Source organism: Hesperophylax consimilis, chromosome 22 (assembly GCF_061612785.1).
Source record: "Hesperophylax consimilis isolate HC1 chromosome 22, BYU_Hcon_1.0, whole genome shotgun sequence".
Taxonomy (NCBI): domain Eukaryota; kingdom Metazoa; phylum Arthropoda; class Insecta; order Trichoptera; family Limnephilidae; genus Hesperophylax; species Hesperophylax consimilis.
Genome location: NC_142857.1, coordinates 13525094 through 13543848, shown reverse-complemented (window position 1 = coordinate 13543848; position 18755 = coordinate 13525094). Strand labels below are relative to the sequence as shown.

At 31.8% G+C, this 18755-nt stretch overlaps 1 protein-coding gene across 1 annotated transcript in view; it reads left to right on the top strand.

Moving 5' to 3' along the window:
- Window positions 1–18755, top strand: part of sand (potassium two pore domain channel sandman) — a 288898-nt gene that overhangs the window by 195098 nt on the left and 75045 nt on the right. The window contains exons 3-5 of the mRNA XM_089644964.1: window positions 10103–10846; window positions 11675–11819; window positions 13087–13232. Coding sequence (XP_089501090.1) covers window positions 10702–10846; window positions 11675–11819; window positions 13087–13232 — 436 coding nt within the window. The 5' untranslated portion in view covers window positions 10103–10701. The remainder of the gene's footprint in view (window positions 1–10102; window positions 10847–11674; window positions 11820–13086; window positions 13233–18755) is intronic.

The following is an 18755-nucleotide window of genomic DNA, read 5'->3' as shown; positions in this document are numbered from 1 at the left end:
GTAGATATAAAAGAGATTATTTTACACATCGGATGTGACACTAATAACTAAAAATAACCTTATTTTCCAACAGGAGAAGGAATTAAACCAAATTTAAAATTAAGACAATAGAAGAGTTCAATATATTTACAATAAGCTTATTAAAAGTTGACTGACCATATAATCTTTAAAAAATCTTTATATTTAATGACCCTTTCGTATACATAAAATCAAATATGTACGTATAAAATTACTCAAGTAACTCAAGTAATAAACCCATTTTACGACTACCGTTATACGGGCATGTGGTTATCGAAAATCATACAGAAACCTTGTTAACTTGTATGAATAAAGAAAATAATAATAATAATAATAAATAATATATAATAATAAATAATAATATATACGATGAGAATGCCAACATTTTTATAAATCCCAACCAGGAATTATTAGATTCCTGGTCAAATAAAATTTTACACGCAAAACACTTCAATTATCTCAACCAAACATATGTTGACAAATTTTCGTCAAACAAATGGTTGAGTATTGGAGAGTTGAGCGCAGAAATAGAAGGATTTATGCTTGCCATTCAGGATAGAGTCATTAATACTAAAAATTATAGAAAGCATATAATCAAAGATACAAATCAAATTGATGATTTGTGTAGAAAATGTTTGGCTTTTCCGGAAACTATAGAACATATTATATCTGGATGTTCTATATTAGCACCGTCCGAGTATACATTTAGGCACAATCAAGTTTTAAAAATAATTCACCAAAATTTGGTAATTAAACATAACTTGATTGACTGCCGTAATATAGTACCATACTATGAATACGAACCAAATTCATTTTTAGAAAACGAATTTTATAAAATATATTATGATAAAACTATACTAACAGACCGAACGATTAGTCATAATAGACCCGATATAGTTTTACATGACAAAATTAAAAAAATAACTTATATCATTGATGTCGCTATTCCAAATTCCTGTAACATTCAAAAATCTGTTAATGAAAAAATTAGAAAATACACAGATTTAGGAAACGAAATAAAAAGAATTTGGCATTCTCAGACTATAAAAATATTACCATTCGTTATTTCGGCTACTGGCATTATACCTAGCTCTCTCATTAAAAATTTAGGCGTGTTAGATCTATCAAAAAATTTATATATAAAGATGCAAAAGTCGATCATTTTGAATACATGTAGGATAACGAAAGATTTTTTAAATATTTATGTTGAGGGATCAGTAGGATTTATAGGCCCTGTTAGAAGTACTACCGAGCCGAACCCTCTGATATGAAAATATCTCGAGTCGGTGAATTTTTTTTCCCATTTGATCTCTGGTGAGTTGACGTGTTGTTGTTCTTGTATTGTTTTGTATTTATTATACTTATATAATGCACTTGCATAGTATTGATTGACTAGATGATCATTTGTGGAAAAGTGAGTGGAAGGGTTTAGTTTTTCCTATGGGGAAGATTTAACCCGGACAACAAAATCGGAAGCATAAAAAAAAAACAATATTTGAACGAAGTTATTTTATCATTTATTTGATGATTGTTCCCGTCAGTTTAATAAAAGCGTAGAAATTCCTGATCGAATTTATGGAATAAATAATTTTCATATGAAATTTGTCGTAATTTTCAGTTTTCAATTATGGTTTGATTTTTTTTAGATTAGGCACATCTTTTCAGACATCATGGACTGCAGGCCACTGCTAGATATTTGCCAAAAATAGTCCTCTTAAATTTAAAAATAAAATCAGTTTTGTTGAGAATAATGCCTTAAACTAGGCCACACAAAACAAAATATTGAATGAAACGGGCATCGAGTTCAGTTCCTTTATTTTCACAGCCTTACTAAAGAAAACATGTGTTAATATTAAGCGGCGCGTAAGGTCAGAGTAGTGAAAAACTTGACTTATTACCATGCCATTTGTTTGGAAGCATTCTTAAACCAGGCTTTACCACACCAATGTTGAACGAGCGTGTCTAGTAAGAATCTAATAAGTACGACGGTAAGTTTAAGTATTAAAGCAGAACATAAAGGTAATCAAACTACTATTATTTTAGTAATGTTCTCAAAAAAATATTATTGAATATAAAAGAATATTATTCAATATATAAAATAATATTATAAAATATATAAAAAATATTATTCAATATATAAAATATTTTTATTGAATATATAAAAAAATATAATTCAATATATAAAAGAATATTATTGAATAAATAAAAGAATATTTATTTATTTGTTGGTTTATTTGTTTCATTTAAACGCCCATAAGGCTTTTACAATACAATTTTTTTTATATACAATAAAAATAAAGAGCAACATTATAATAAGAATATACAGATTACATAAAACATAAGATTTAACAATGCACCGGTTAGCAAAATATAGGTAACGTGAAACATGAAAGTTTACAAAACGTATGTAACATGGAATTTAAGTAAGTGAAATAAAAATAGATTATCTGCCAATATCATCCAAAATCAATTGAATAAAAAAAGTTTTAATTGTTGTTCACATTAGCTTATAAACTATGTAACTTTATTAACAATCTCTATTACGCTAGTCTAGGATAAGAATCGACAAAAGGTCTATTAGAAAAACATTTATATCAATGTAAACATTCCATTAAACTAAGATTAAATTTTGACATTGATTGGCAGCGGTATAAACATCGATTGAACTATACTTATAACCAAGTCTGTGTAATCTTTGAATGGGCGAGTTTACAAAATAGTTGTTAGCAGACTTTGGAATATTATACAAGGCGTTCGGTTAAGTGTCCCGTGTAGGCACTCACAACGAAATAACGCTTGTTAAATCAATGGCGTCCAGTCTATTATTGAATACATAAAAGAAGAACTTAAAATTTAATATATTTTTGTGGTTTACCTACAAACCATCTTCACATTAACTTGTACGTGAATAAAAATAATCGGCAAGAGTAAAATATGATTCTGAGAGATTGTTGAGGGATGTTCCAATTATATCATGTGGTAATTTGAGAGCGACTTGAGAATGCGAATTGTTCCTCTTCAGCCTCACGATAAAGGGAAATGTGACACGCTTGACTGTCAAAAGACGTTTACTTCCCTTTAACTCGCTGTAAAATTTTCCTATTTGAAAACGGCTTCCATCGGCTAAACCTTTTTGCCTTACTGTAATTTTTGAAAAAGAGTGATATAGAATCATAAAATTCCTTTTTATCACATTTTAACAGATTAAGCAGATTTTCTTTTTCAAAGATCTGAGTTTTGGCACAGATAATGTATTACAGAAAAGGGTGGGATATTCCGTTCCATCTTTTACAAACGTTTTCATTTTCTCTCCTTTCTTATGTAAAACCTCCCAAAAGTCCAAATTTAGACTTCAACAAAGTGGAGCTATTATATACAATTATGAGGCTAAAATATGTAAAAAAAAAACAGGAAGTAGAAGGAGAATAAATAGGCATGAGGGTACCTAGCTCTTCGGACCTAGTTATGAATGATAGTCTCTTACCAAGCAGTACGATTTTTCATCCATTTTTTATGTGAATACCTCACAAGAGTCCCAACTGTCCGGGGTCAGTAGGGCCATGGAATATATACCTCTAGTAGGGTATGTTTTGTGGCTGAATTGAGTAGCGAAGGGGAGGAGATGGGGAACATGAACGTTTGGAACAGCAAGCTGGTCACAAAAAATGCCAAAAGTTCTTTAAATAACTTATCGTATCTCCATAGTGGTATTTCACGATACTGAGAATATATTTCAAAAGAAAATTTGTTTTTTTTAACTTATGATATATAATCACTACCTTTATACTATATTCCTCATCTTTATGTTAAGTAAGTTGCATATTATAGTAAATAATTTTGCTTTTAATCATTGTTTTGAGTACAAATGTAACTGTAAGCTTTTTTATTTACATTTATTATGTTTTTACCTTATCTGCTGTATTAAATTGATGTTATATATGCACGTAAGAGATGATTATTATTTACACAATTCTCATTTAGAAAATTTCTATTTTAAATATACTTTAATTATTACACACCTACTTTTAAGAATTTACTGCGTACCTCATTTATCATAAGTCAGTTACTTCAGATAGATAGGGTTATACATATTTTTTTTAAACGTAAGTTTATACATTTTTTTTCCAACATTCTATTACTTATACAGAATCTCAATTTGCTTTGTTATTATTAACTCATTTTTCTTATACTATGTAAAAGCCAAAAGGTGTTGATTATATATACATGTATAATTTTTTCCCTAGGATAATTATATGCAAGTATGTAGGTACTCTGATTTTAGAAAGAAATACACTTTTCACAAATTAGAACCCTAATATTTGATTCCAGAACCAAAAAGCTCACACTTTTGACTCCGCGTTCCTCAAATTATTGCTTCTGAATTGAAAAGGTTTATATAATTTAAAAAAAAACATAAAGCGATAAAAATGTTAAGTATGATCTTACTCGCTATCTCTGTCATTATCGCAATAAAAACAATAATCAGGGAGGCATAATTAATTTTAATAATATCAGAGACAATCCCAAAACACATCTCAGAGAAATTCCGGGAAATCTTCCAGCATTCCTCTCCCTCTAAAATGGTCCAGTTAAAGTTAACTTAACGGGACAGTTTAAATGTTAACGACCAAATAAACATACACAAATGATCCCAAACGATCGCAGTATTAAATGACTCGCATTTGACTATGCTCGTTTAAGATGTTTAGTGCCCGAGTCGTTCTAAGACTGGAAAGAAAATCACGGAAATTTTATCGAACCGATTGAAAAAAATACAATAAAATGAATCGTTTTCTTAATATATTTTTTAGAGATTTACAAGTACATTATTATGTACATACGTCTCTCACATACAATATTATGTACTGTACATACATATCGTAGGCATCGCGGTAGAAAATAATAACTGTGCAATAAATATTACCTTGTAATAATAATTCGGGTGAAAAAGAAAAAAAAACAGCTTAAGGCGATACCATACGTAGTAATGCAAAATCATGTGTTTTTGGTTTGAAAATTTGGTCGCCTAGAAATATTTAAGATGCTTTAAAAATACTGCGAGTAGAATGCATCTTCGCCTTTGAAATAATCGAGTATTTTTTAGATAAGTCTTTTTATACGCCCAGAAAAAAATAGTGAAAAGGCCTATGAAAACTGCTTTAAAGTTAAAAATCTCCTACTTACGAACCCATTTACGGTTATAATTTTATTGTATAATGTGGCAAATAAAGTTATTTATAAAATGATTGAAAAAAAATAAATATTCATGCCGGAATATCCACAAAATAAAATAATAGGTATTTTTTGGCAATGTTTTTTTCTTGCATAAATCAAAACAGGCGGATGGTGTTAAGCGGGAATTCAAACCTTATCGCCATCTACGTAAGAATTGTTATTGATAACGGCTCAATTTTAAATATTACACGACTTAGTGCCTCGCCTTAAGAGACTCAATCGTCTGGAGCCAGTGATACCATAGCATCCCCAATTGGGGTATGTTGTGAGACTGGAGGTAGTGGGGAGGGAAGGAGATGGGAAAGAGGAAGGTGAGAAAGTACCTGGCAATTCAGATCTGGTCACCATCCCATTTTAAGCAACCTTCAATTCTGAATGGTAGTCTTACACAAGAGCGATGCTGAGAGTATCTTACACTCTGGAACGAGCCGCAAATATTTATGTATTATTTTTAATCGGGTTCAATTTAAAGGTCGGAAGCTTTGCCAAATGCGCAACGTCTGCTTATTTATTGGTAAATCACCTGCCCGGCAATCAGAAGGTTGCGGTTTCAATTCCCGTCGGCGGCGTGTATTCTTTCTCGAAAGATTTATCAATTTATATAAGTGTTTCAGGCTAATAATTATTGCACAAAAATAATATGTTATCTTTTGTGCTCTGCATAACAAAACCTTATCTTTTGAACATTTGTTTATCTTTAAAAATTACAAATAAAATTTACTTAAGCACGTCGGGATTTGAACGTGCGACCTTCGGATTGCTAGTCGAAAGCTTTACAATTATACAATCGTTAAATGTAGTATAATAATAAACATTACTTTGTTTTTTTTTTTATAAACAAAAATCTTTTTGTATATATGAATTCATAATGAATCTAGATAAAAACGCCTCATTACACTTTTGTCTAAAGAAACTTCGAATGAACCGGGTTTTAACTGACCATTAACAGTCGCCGGTCTCCTTGCTTTGTTTAACTTTCAGTTCTCTCAGACATTGAAAAAAATCGTTAACTTGCCACTGGAACCATTTTCCGGGTTATTATTTTGAGTATAACCGCTTCTATCCTCTCTTGAGCTACCCCTTTAATTACAAAGCCATAAAAGAAATGAGGTTGAAGATTTTGTTAAGATTTTCATTTAATTGTAAAGAAGTTTTCTCTCAATCCTATAGATGTTAGGATAATCCATGAAATATTTTACGTGTGGCACCGTAATCTACATGCATACTTCACTGGAGGTTAATTGTTGTACTGCATCACTGTACTCCATTTCGATACTACCTCTGTAATAACCAAAACAAGGTAGAAATGGCTAGGTTAATTTTAGTTCAGATTTTAATTTAATGTGGAATTCCAGTAAATTTTAGATTTTTTTTATTACGAATTAATAATTTTTTTTACAAATGTTGATTTCGCAGGAAAAGTAATTTTAAAAGTTTGCTTTTTTCAAAGTCCGCCAAAACGATCGAAATCTGACGTCATGCGTACTTAGGTTTTGTCGGTTAACAGTAAGGTCACTCCCTCTCGGATGGGTATGAAAACGAAAAATTAAATTTAAATATTTAGCCAGATATCCAAAAACATGCAATTCTTTTGAATTAAATTGTAAACCCCAGTGTGCAAGTGTACGCAGTGCAACTTAGCACAAAATTGTTCTCATTCTTAAAGCGCGCGACCGGCCAACCCATGAGGAACGGTTTAAGTGCTTAAGTCTCAAAGTCTCACGCTTTTGATTCAAATTTAAAAATATATATCAAAATCATGCATACGCGTTTCCGTTTAATATACTGATGTTGTGGTAAAAGCAAGATCGCCGTCCGCCATCATGCTAAAAATGGGAAAAAATCGTATATACCCAAGCTTTCGACTTACAGATTATCCAAACAAACAGTAAAATTTTGGATCGCAATCCAAAACGAACTGCTATGAACGTAGGCACAGTCGCAATTGTGAGATGTTATAACCGAACCGATTTCCGTATTGTGACTAGCCATGTCGGAAATTTTGTTGATTGTTTGGCGTTCGGCAACACCTGTTAATTGGTCGCTACTGTTCACAGGTCAAAGATTGAAAGATCTCCTCTATATCGAACGTGAAGCATAATATTATTGCTTTTAATAACAAGCATTATTCGAAATATCAACAAGATGATACTTGCAGCTAAATCGAAAACCTGTGAATTCAATGACCCTATTTTCTAAAACTAAATCGTAATAGTGACAAAGGCGAAATAGGTATTATTCGCGCTATGGCCTGAATTAAAACTGTATACATGTTTTAGTAAGCTGAAGCTGACGTCACTCGAACACCTGTAGAATATATTATAAATACCTCGCTAAAAATATTTATTAGTTTTCAATATTTACAACTGGTTGAAACAACATCGACGGTGGCAACGCGATATTTTCTATAACTTGAAATTAACATTCCTGAGTCTCAACTGAAAGCTGCATTTGCTTCAGTTCCTTCATCACGGCACAATCATTTTAAAGATTACTTATTTACTATGTGCAACGAGTTATTTACTGTCAGCACTCCATCAGCTGAGCCGGACGCATCTATTTTACCACATTACAATAGTGGGGCGTCTCCGTGTGCCGGCCCTTATAATCAAATAACCACGCCGTTGCTGCCGCTGCTGGCCACTGCTGCTAATCACCTAAAGGCTGGCCAATTCCTGCTGGTTACCGACTGCTGACCACCTATGCTGACACCTAAACGCTGGCCAATTCCTGCTGCTGCCGACTGCTTGCCACTGCTGCTAATCATCTAAGGGCTGGCCAATTCCTGCTGGCTATCGACTGCTGACCACCTATTCTGACACCTAAAGGCTGGCCAATTCCTGCTGCCGCTGACTGCTGGCAACTACTGCTGATCACCTAAATTTTACTTAAATCATTACCCAGGTTGAAGGCTAATGTGTGCCGGTGCTTATTATTTACATTATTTTCTTGTACAGGCAAACACATCCGCACATTCTCTATATGATCAGTGGTTGAGTTGGCATCGCGTCTGGTTACCATCCAGTCATGGTGAGTTCAATTCCTCGGCCGGATAAGTTCTCAAAATTTTCCGCTTTCTATAATAGTAGTAAGAGATTTTCAAATGTTGCCTAGTTATTTCATGTCTTTCTTTTTAAAAAAACATGTAGAGGCTAGTTTCTAACTCTGTTTCTTTCTTGCAGCTCTCCAAACGTGTTGATATTTAAATATGTACTATACTTTAAGTTTGTATAAATTGTAATATGTTGTGTCAAAGGTTTACAACGTTAATTAGTGCAAAGATCTTATTATTATTATTCAATCTTAAAATTCTTCGAATGGATTAAGATAATATATTATTTGCTTCGAGATCTCTCACATGTGACATCACCCTCAAACAAGAATAATTCAAATATCTCATTAATTATTATCCATCACAAGTGACTTTCTGTCATTAGGCGTTAGAATTGTAGTATAATTATTTCAGACCAACGAATTTGCTAATAATTACCCAGATGAGCTTGTAATTAGCACAAGCATGAAATCAATTGACTTGATTACATCTCCATAAGTCATTCAAGCCATGAATTATAATTATTTAATTACATAACGAACAATAATTATGTTATTTTTCAAAGAAATTAATCCAAAGATACACAAATAACTTTAGGTAATTAAATACTTTCAGATTTTAATAAACACTAGATTGATTCTTGGCATACTTTGCCATTTTGCAAAAACGTTTTGTGCCATATTTATAGAACCTAAAAATATGGGATAAACGGAAAAATCTAAGTGGATTCATTAGCTTTAAACCGCCGTACGCAGTTTTACATATTTTCATATTAATATTTTGAGGAATTTTATTAATTAAATAATTTAGTAAATGTATACATACGATATCAATCACTCCAGTGGAACAACATCCATGTCGAAAACAACCTCTAGATCGTGCAACACCCGACATAATGCGAAAGTATCGGTTTCTGTTTTTCCTCCCTCCTACAACATGGGTCCCTTTAAGACCCAGGTTCACTCTTTTCTTTCATCAAAAAGACCTTCCATATAGCATACCTAAAAATGACATAGGCCCCGAGGGAAATTATTTCCCTAAAGAACTTCTGTGTGGAGATAACGTAAAAAAAGTATTCGACTCGAAGAAAGTCCTGCACGAAGAAAAACTTTAGAAGATATTATTAATCATTTATGATTTAAAAACGAGACTGCAGGACTTTAACGAATGAATTTACAGAATTCCTAATAAACTATCAGTAAAATACGAATGTGTTATGAGGATTTTTTATGTGAATACCGCATAAGAGTCACTACTGCTCCCAACCGCTTGGAGCCAATGAGACTATGGTCAGTGAGACTATGTTGTGAGGCTAAAGGTAGTGGGCAGGGGCAGGAGATGGGAAGAGGAAGGTGGGCAAGTACCTGGTTGTTCAGATCTGGTCACGACACACCTATTTCTAGCCTTACTCTTCGACTACGGAGGCTGTTAAAATATTGTCGCTAATATTGTCGCATGCGTCTAATGTATATTGTATATCTAATATATAATTCGTATAATATTGTCGCATACGTCTAATGTATGCCTTATATATACTAGTCTAATATTGTGACATATGTATTCTGAATAGACTAATATTTTATTAGGAAATGGCTTACCATCACGACGAATTTTAATAAATCATCCATACTCATTTTGACGAGCGTGCCATTCCTACATTAAATAGTAATACCTCAAATTAATTTTATTTATCTTTATGTAGTTTCCGAATACATTGACAAAAACTTTTACCATATCTCGAAAATTTCATGCATTTTTTGTTTTTTAATATTGTGTTTTTTTTTCTTTTCTTTGCAGACCTTACGATAAACGGACTCTCTGCAACCAATGAACACATAATAAATTGAACCATAAATAAATACCTTCATTCGAAGAATATTGTTTAGTAATATCATTTAAGATGAAATCAATTCTACAATTTTTCAAAGAGATTTCATGACATATCGCAGCACTTATAAACCATGTTAGTTAGAAAAAGAAACAGAAGAAAATCAACTAGAAAATATCCTGTTCGAACTGGCACCAGAAAGCGATGGGATATTATCATGCAACCAGAAGAATTTGAGTTTAGAACAGATCAGAACAAAAAATGATTCGAAAGTATAATTTTTGAAAAAAATATTTTTAAATCCGTAAAAAAACTACCCGATTTATAAGTGCTGGAAACATTGATGAAAACCAACTGTTTTTTTTTAATTCAGATAAAGAAATAAGTCAGTTTTTAGTTGAAAAATACTGGAAACGCTTTTTGATTAAAAATTCTAAAAAAATAGCACATGTTTCAAATTGTGAGATTCAACGGATTCCGAATTTAAAATTTGTTTGAAATTCTGGATTAAAAGATGAGCGCGTTCCGAATGTAAAGTTGTCGTTTTTGAATTATTTGAAAATTGAATATGGAACGAAAACGTTCCACGCGGAGGCGTCACGTGTACAAGGAGCCGTTTACGGAGAAGTTAAAGGAATACGCGAGACAGTTTATTGCGTTCATGTTTAGTAATGTTGGTATCATTGGACTGGTCGTGGGATACACTATAGCTGGTGAGTGAATTCTATTAATATTTTTAATAATTTAACTTACTGATGTGAAATATTGTTAACTAATTAAAAATCTCGTCAAATTATTCGTTTTCATGTTAAAAATTGGGACTAGAGGCCTATAACGAATAATTTGACAAATTTCATAGTAAACCGTCATTGAACCGAATCAGTTGTGAGTCGGAAAATGAATTATTCAGAATAATAATAGTTTCGCATCCGTCCATTATATTTATTCGGAGAATTGTACCTGTGCAAACACTAATATTTTATTGGGAAATGATCATTCACATTTTAAACAGTATCTTGATTGAAAAAAACGGTAATCGTTTTCTCCGTGTAAAATCGATTTATATATATATTACATTCATACATTACATTCATATATATATATATGAATGTAAGGTTAAAAAGGATCTAAAGGCTGCGGAACTTTTTTGTTTCGAAGTTGCTGCATCTGGCGTCCAGTTTTTTTAGTCTCGCGTGTCTGTAGGCCATTTTGTTCAGTCACAGTAAATTCTTCCGATGAAAAAGTCGTCGCGCGCTCATACCACCTCCCATACGTGGGAGATACTCATGAATTAACAATATAGCACGCTTATAGCGTGGTCTTTCACATGCTTTATGCAGTAAATCATGTAAAATAAAAAATTATATAAAAGCGCATCAGGGCTATAATAAATAGAAAATGAGAATACAATGAAATTTATGTACAAAAAAATTTTTTTTTTCATTTTTTACTGTTTTATCTTTATAACTGTTTTTTTTTTCACCAACTTTCTTTTCTTGCCCCATTCATATTTTGTTTATGTTGACGTTTCGGTATTGCAGGAGCCTTCATGTTCATAGCGATAGAAGCAAAGCACGCAAAGGACCTGTCTGCGGAAGTCATGGCTATGAGGGGCCTGACGGCTGACAAACTGTGGGAAAAGACGTATCAGTTGAATGTCTTCAACGATTCCGACTGGTTTGAATTGTAAGTATGATTATTTTTATCAACTTAAAATTCCAAGATGACACGCTAGCGTTACCGTTATCATTATCACTATGTATTTCTATATCAACTGACTGACTTTATTTATTTATTAATCTCAATTACAAAAAGTGCTAGATTCGGCTGTCGGTTTATGGGTGCATGATTTTGAATTCCATTCTCGCATAATGCGTAAAATTATTCAAGTTCGAAGAGTTTTAAAATTCAAACTGATAAGTATGAATCATATCAGACCAATACTACTTTAGGTATCAAATTTTTTTATATTAGAATGCTTTTATTTGAAAAGTTTATTTCTTTTGTTAAAATTTTTGAGAGATGCTTGATGGATGTCGTAGGTTTTCAAGTTTACTAAAAATTGAAAGGTAATTTTTTTCTTTTAAAAGGCAAAAGTAAATATTTTTTTACTAAACACTTTCAAGTTTACAAATCCTACGATAATTATAATATCCGATCTCAAATTAAGTCGTTGAGTGAGTAGTTCCACTTAATATGATACTGTGAATGACTTTGAAATATAGAAATAAAGTTGCACGAAAAGACACTTGTTCAAGACTGACCTAGAACAAATATGATTTAAGATTCATACGACCAAAAAAAAGTATATCGCGATTTTTGTTTAAGTTCTTGTTCTTCATGGAAAAAAATGAGTATTGAGTATTTATCAAAAATCTCTTCGAATTATTGGTAATTTGGTTAAAAACGAGATTGCAGACCTTAACAGATAAATTAACAGTTGTCCTAATTTTTAGTAAATTGCGATATCGGAACAAGTGTTCATGAAAATTAGAATATATTCGCATTTCGTCATGATATATGAGTATTATCATCTGTTAATTCATTCACAAGGCCTTCAATACCTTTTTAACCGGATTACCAGTAATTTAAAGATTTTCCTTATAATAAATAAGCAGTACTCATTTTTCTCGGTGCATTGTATTTCCCCATTCAGTAAACTTTTACGGACGCTTTTATACATTTTCTTAATCAGAATGTTCAATTCTACATAATATTGGCTTACCATGGGTATTTCGTTATCAATGGAAAGGTATAATCTTTTCAATACCATAGGATACCCACTTGCTCACTGGGAACATAGACCTTCTGTATCTGCTCTTCTGTGAAATTCGTCGCATATTAATATGCGATAATTTAGAACTATTGTATTTCAAGCCCATTTAGGCGTAAGTAAATAAATATACATAAAATTAAAGTCTCACCGTTTTAACTTGACTTATTTTCTGATTAGTGTAGGCAAGGAGATATTAGAGTACCAGACGAACATCATCAAGGCTGTGAGAAACGGGTACGACGGAATAGATGATGACGAGGAGTCTATGAAGTGGAGATTCTCAGGAGCTTTCCTGTACTCGTTGACGGTCATCACAACCATCGGTAAGTCAAACCCTTTGAATACATAGAACATTTTCAAAAATATAAACTGGGGTTTGATTGTTTTTATTTTAAATTAAATTACAACACTGACTGAATTGGAAAAAAATAATAAGAAAAAACATATTAGACGTCACGGGACGTCTGGCAGATGTGAAACGTCGAAATTGATTTTTATTGAAGGAAGTGAAAATGAAAGTAAACAGTCTTTATATTTTTGATAATAAAACAATGAATTTATTATTATAAAAAAAATAATCACACAAATATATTACTAATTAAAACTCAAAGTAATTTAGATCAACAGAACCGATCAACTTTCAGTGAGAATGAGAGCAAATATAACGCACAGAGTGTTGGCGGCCGGGCGGTAAGAGCCGACTAGTCACAAGGCTGACCGAATGAAGTTCCGTGCAAAAGCGTAGTTCCGTCTTGCCACCTTGCTGCGCAAGAGACGGTTTTACCCCCCTAATCGAGCAATAAAATAAACACTATTGTAAAATTATTGAATTATGATTGACTAAAGCAAACACTTGAAATTCACAAAACTTTCAACTTTATTGGCATCATCCATAATAGTTTCAAATTCGGAAAAAAATGGTGCCGTCGAGAAAACGATTTTTTTTATTTTTTTCTAAAATTCGATTTTTGTATGAAGATTTTCAGGAAATAAGTGCAGCGCACGGCCAAACTGAAATTTTTTGAAAATCTCCATACAATAGATGAAGTTTTGGAAAAAAATTAAAAATCGTTTTCATCTACAACGGCATCAATAATGTATTTTTTGTAATTTTAGCATTCTAGTACACGCAAAAATCACGAGCCGCCACTGCCCGAAAGCCTAACCTATTTAACCTCATTTCATGTTTTTATTTCATCACTTTTCATGACTTTATATATCATTTTTCAATGTTGTGTTGAATTGTCATTGCGTTTAGTTACCAAACTGTAAATATTCCACAATTTTTACAGCATCCCTAGTTAGTGAGTCTGCCTTCTGGCATTCTTATGAGTAGTGCTTTATGTCCAAGTCGAAGCAGAATCACTTGCGACTTTTCTATGAGGGTTAGCATGGAAATCTACAATTTATCGTGATGTTTTGTTTTCGAAAACCTTTGTGCAGATTCCGACACAGTCTCTTTGTGAAGTGCATGTTGCGTAATCAGCGGTGGTCAAAATTATGGACATATTTCCGTAGACTAACGAGAACGAATATCCCGGGTAAAAATAAGTGCTAATTACGGTAAAGGGTATAGAATAACAAAAGAGGAATAACACGTACTTCTTCCAAGAGAATAATGTAGACTTTGGAGCAGGGAGAACTTCCTGACCACTAATAATTACCGTTAACAAACGGAATCTTCCCCATACAGACATGTTATCATCTTTTGCTTCTTGAAAAGCTGAGACAACATTTTTTTCTTTAAAAAGAAAGTCACCCGGGTTCCGAATAACCTGACAATATTTGAAAATCTCTTACTACCACCACAGTAAGCAGAATATGCTGCTTGTGTTGTAATGGAGGTCCGCTATTAAACCCAAAAAATATACGTATATATAATTACCTAAAGTATTTTTATAAATTTTTTTGATTCAATACTTGTAATACTGGAAATGAAATGCTCTGTATTGGGTCATTTTCAACATAACTCCGCGTTTCCAATAACGCGTTTTGTATTTTTTTTAAATCGTCAATTTTTTTATGCGCTACTCTGGTTTTTAAAAAAGATATCAATAAAACCGCAAATTTCGTCAAAAATAATGCAAAATTAATTTAAATAAATAAACTTTCTCCAAAAATAACACCACTTTTCACAAAAAATAATGCAAAATATTCAGATCCTTACTAAATATCCTGTACCACTTATCTGATATTAAAATAATTATCTTTTCAGAAATTTTTAATAAACATATACTGCCTACGATGATCCGAGTGCCTAATATACATTGTATAATAAGTATAATTCGTATAATGAGCGTTCCTTCAAAATAAGATAATGATGCTTTCTCCTTGGCTACAGCGACGTTGTATTTTGCCGAGAGCAGTAACGACTAACGACCGCATTATTATTGGTGATAGTTAACTGAGTGCCTACTGTACACATTTAGTTATGTTATGTTATGTTATTATTGTTTATAGTAATCAAATTAGTCAGGAGGAAATGCAGCCCATTTAAAAATATATATATATGTAAACGACCTTCTTAACGAACATAAATTTTGATGTTTTATAGATAGTTTTAAAAGTTAAAGTAATTAGTTTTAATTTCCAAATGCCCGCTAAAACGAAAATCACAAAGAGCCATGTGAAGTCACAGAACCTTACTTTTAACAGGGTTAACACGGACTATAATTAAATACTCGTATAGATGTAATATTTCCTTTTGTTCTACCGAGTAAAACCGTAAAACTTTATGTTTGTGAAAGATTTGCCAAAGGTTGTGAATTTTGAACATATTATTTTTATACGAAACGAAAAAGAGAGAAGTGAAAAAATACCTCTATGTAAATAAATATGTTTTTCAGTTTCATGTAAAGTGGTAATTCTTGAGTTCACAAGCAAAAAAAAACAAGAGGTCAGCGACAAAACAGTCGTAAAAAAATTCCTCAAACACGAAAAACGTTTTTCTCTATTGAATTGGGCAGTTACTTTATAGAAAATATTTTATTTTAATTGGTTTTTAGAACCATGTGTTTTTCTTCTTAAATCTGTCATATGTATGTATTTCAAATAAAAAAATGATAAATAAATTAAGTCAACAAGCTATAAGGTACTTGATAGCAAATAAAGTTATTTAACATGTTATAAGGTGTGTTATATCAAATAAAGTAAGTCAACAAGTTATAAGGTATTTGATATCAAATAAAGTAAGTCAAAGAGTTATAAGGTATTTGATATTAAATAAAGTAAATCTCAAAGTTATAATGTATATGATATCAAATAAAGTAAGTTAACATGTTATAAGGTATTTGATAGCAAATAAAGTAAGTCGTCAAATTATAAGGTATTTGATATGAAATAAAGTAAGTCAACAATTTATACGGTATTTGATATCAAATAAAGTAAGTCAACAAGTTATATGGTATTTGATATCAAATAAAGTAAGTCAACAAGTATAAATAAAAATTTACATTCGTACCTACCAACTAAATGCTAACATAGAAACGTATTATTATTTATGTTGGTAGTATTGCATTTACGTTTAATATTAATAGAAGACACGTCAAAGGGTAGTATTAATGGGTAGCTTGGGTAAACCTCACATTCAGTTCTAACTACTTGAAATGTTCAAGTTATGTTCTAATAAGCGTTCCAGAACAGTCTAGAAACTGAAGACTCCTGTCTAGAGGTCGTTGGTTTGAATGGCGGTAGAGCGGTTAATGCATTCATACTTCAATAATTAATCTTCTGCCGCTTGAAAATGAGCTTATAAGCAAGAAATAATATTTAATCAAACAGTGGCCAATAATTTAAAAGATGCAACTTTTGGAATTATTTGTGCATACTAATAGTACATTTTATTTATTTATAAAATTGATTTTATATCTAGCTTACATCTATTCTAAAAACTTCTAAATATTCCATTACATACGCACTAATATTTGGACTTCACAACATTGAGACATAAACGACGAAAGACTTTTGACTTTCTTAACATTTGAAGGGAGTTCATTGAATATTTAGAATTTTTTATAATAAATATTGTTTTGTGTTGCCGATAAATTTGTCTTAGGAAGACTATAAACTAAAATTTTCGCAGAATCTCACAGGATAGCCATGGACTGGACTAATAATACTAATACTTTTTAACATATATTCTGGAAACATTTTATGTTTTAACTTGTATGCAAATACTAGGGTATTATAAACCAAACGTTGCCACACACACATATTGAGTTGGCGTTACGTTTTTTTTATCCTAGTATATCTGCTACATCACAATATAGACCTCATACCTCTGTTCTGAATTATTTTCAATATTTTATCGTGCTTTTCACTGCTCAAAAAATTACACTTGTGCAGTAAGTAGTTTAGCTTCTTATTGCTACATATAAATGCACGAAAAACGCGTTTCGCGCCGTTTGCTATTGCTTTGTACCTTTTTCCGTAATTCTTGGATTTTTTTAAAATTTCACCCGATTACAATTTCATCCCACCAACTTTTGGCAACATGATTAATTATGCAGTATCACTTAAAACACACACATATATATATTCTATTTTATTCAGATAACAATGTAGGTTTAGTCGCAAGAAATAAAATAATCAATACTGAGAATATGATGAAACCATAGTTAAATAGCGGAGAGTATTAATCAGAATTCCGTTCTTAAAGGCCAATAGTTGATTGCTAAGACTGGTTAAACGATTCCCAGTAGAACAATTAATAACTAGAGATATTCCATAGAATTGGCAAACTACAAGAAGTATCTGCCAATATAATACAACTATTCAAATTATTTGCCCTGGGTAATAACTATTGTGGAAGAGTGAGCTAGGTACAAACCTTAACGAAGAAAACTTACCGATATAAAATACTAGCTGACGTGTACCCGGCGTTCTTTGACTTTTCTCTACTTTCAATAAAGATAATATCCATGTATCAAAATATATAAACCTTCCGGAAGAAATTCTCAAAATGATAGTGAAAACCCTATCAAACTCCGTTGCGTAGTTTAAAAGAACTAAGCGCACATACAGACAGACGCGGATGGTGACTTTGTTTTGTACCATTGTATTGTTATGTATTGTCACGATGTCGGAACACGTGCTCCTAAAAAACATTTACACATTTCGTCATTATATGTTATCAGGTAATATCGCAGGTAATGAACACGAGTAATATTATATTACTGTGATTTAGTATATTATGATCTGGGATTCCCGCACATTCGATAATAATCCAGAATGTTCCGGGATGTTCTGGAATCTTGTGGAATGCTCTCAAATACTCTCGAATGTTCTGTACTGTTCTAGAAATTTCTAGAGGACGAAACTTCCAGCCCTTATATCTTCAAAAACACCCCCTTTAGGTAAAAACGAGAACCTTTTTCATGGATGGGAGATAAAGGGCTAACACAGCGTATATCTCTCTTGATTGTACAGGGACTCGTTTCTGAGTTTTAAGAAAACAATGGTAAAATTAGTCGTTTTTCTGTTAAAAATGGGATTGCAAGCTTTTAACGAATTAATTGACATGTTTCCTATTAAACTATAAAACACGAACATTAGGATGTTGGAATACGTGTTCATAAAAAAAATTATGTTGTGGCAATTCATCATTATATTTATTAGGAAAAAGACGCTTGTCTGAATGCGTGTTCCGATATATTCAGAACAAATAAATATTTTACTAGGAAATGGATTGTAATCACGTTTTTAACACGATTTCAATAAGTCATATTAAAAACTTAATTTTAAATTATTTTTTTTCTCCGTGCACCTGCTTACTTATCACCGAAATGCGAAATGTTTGGATCTTGGAATTAAATGAAATATATTATCATTTTTGTATATATCTACCA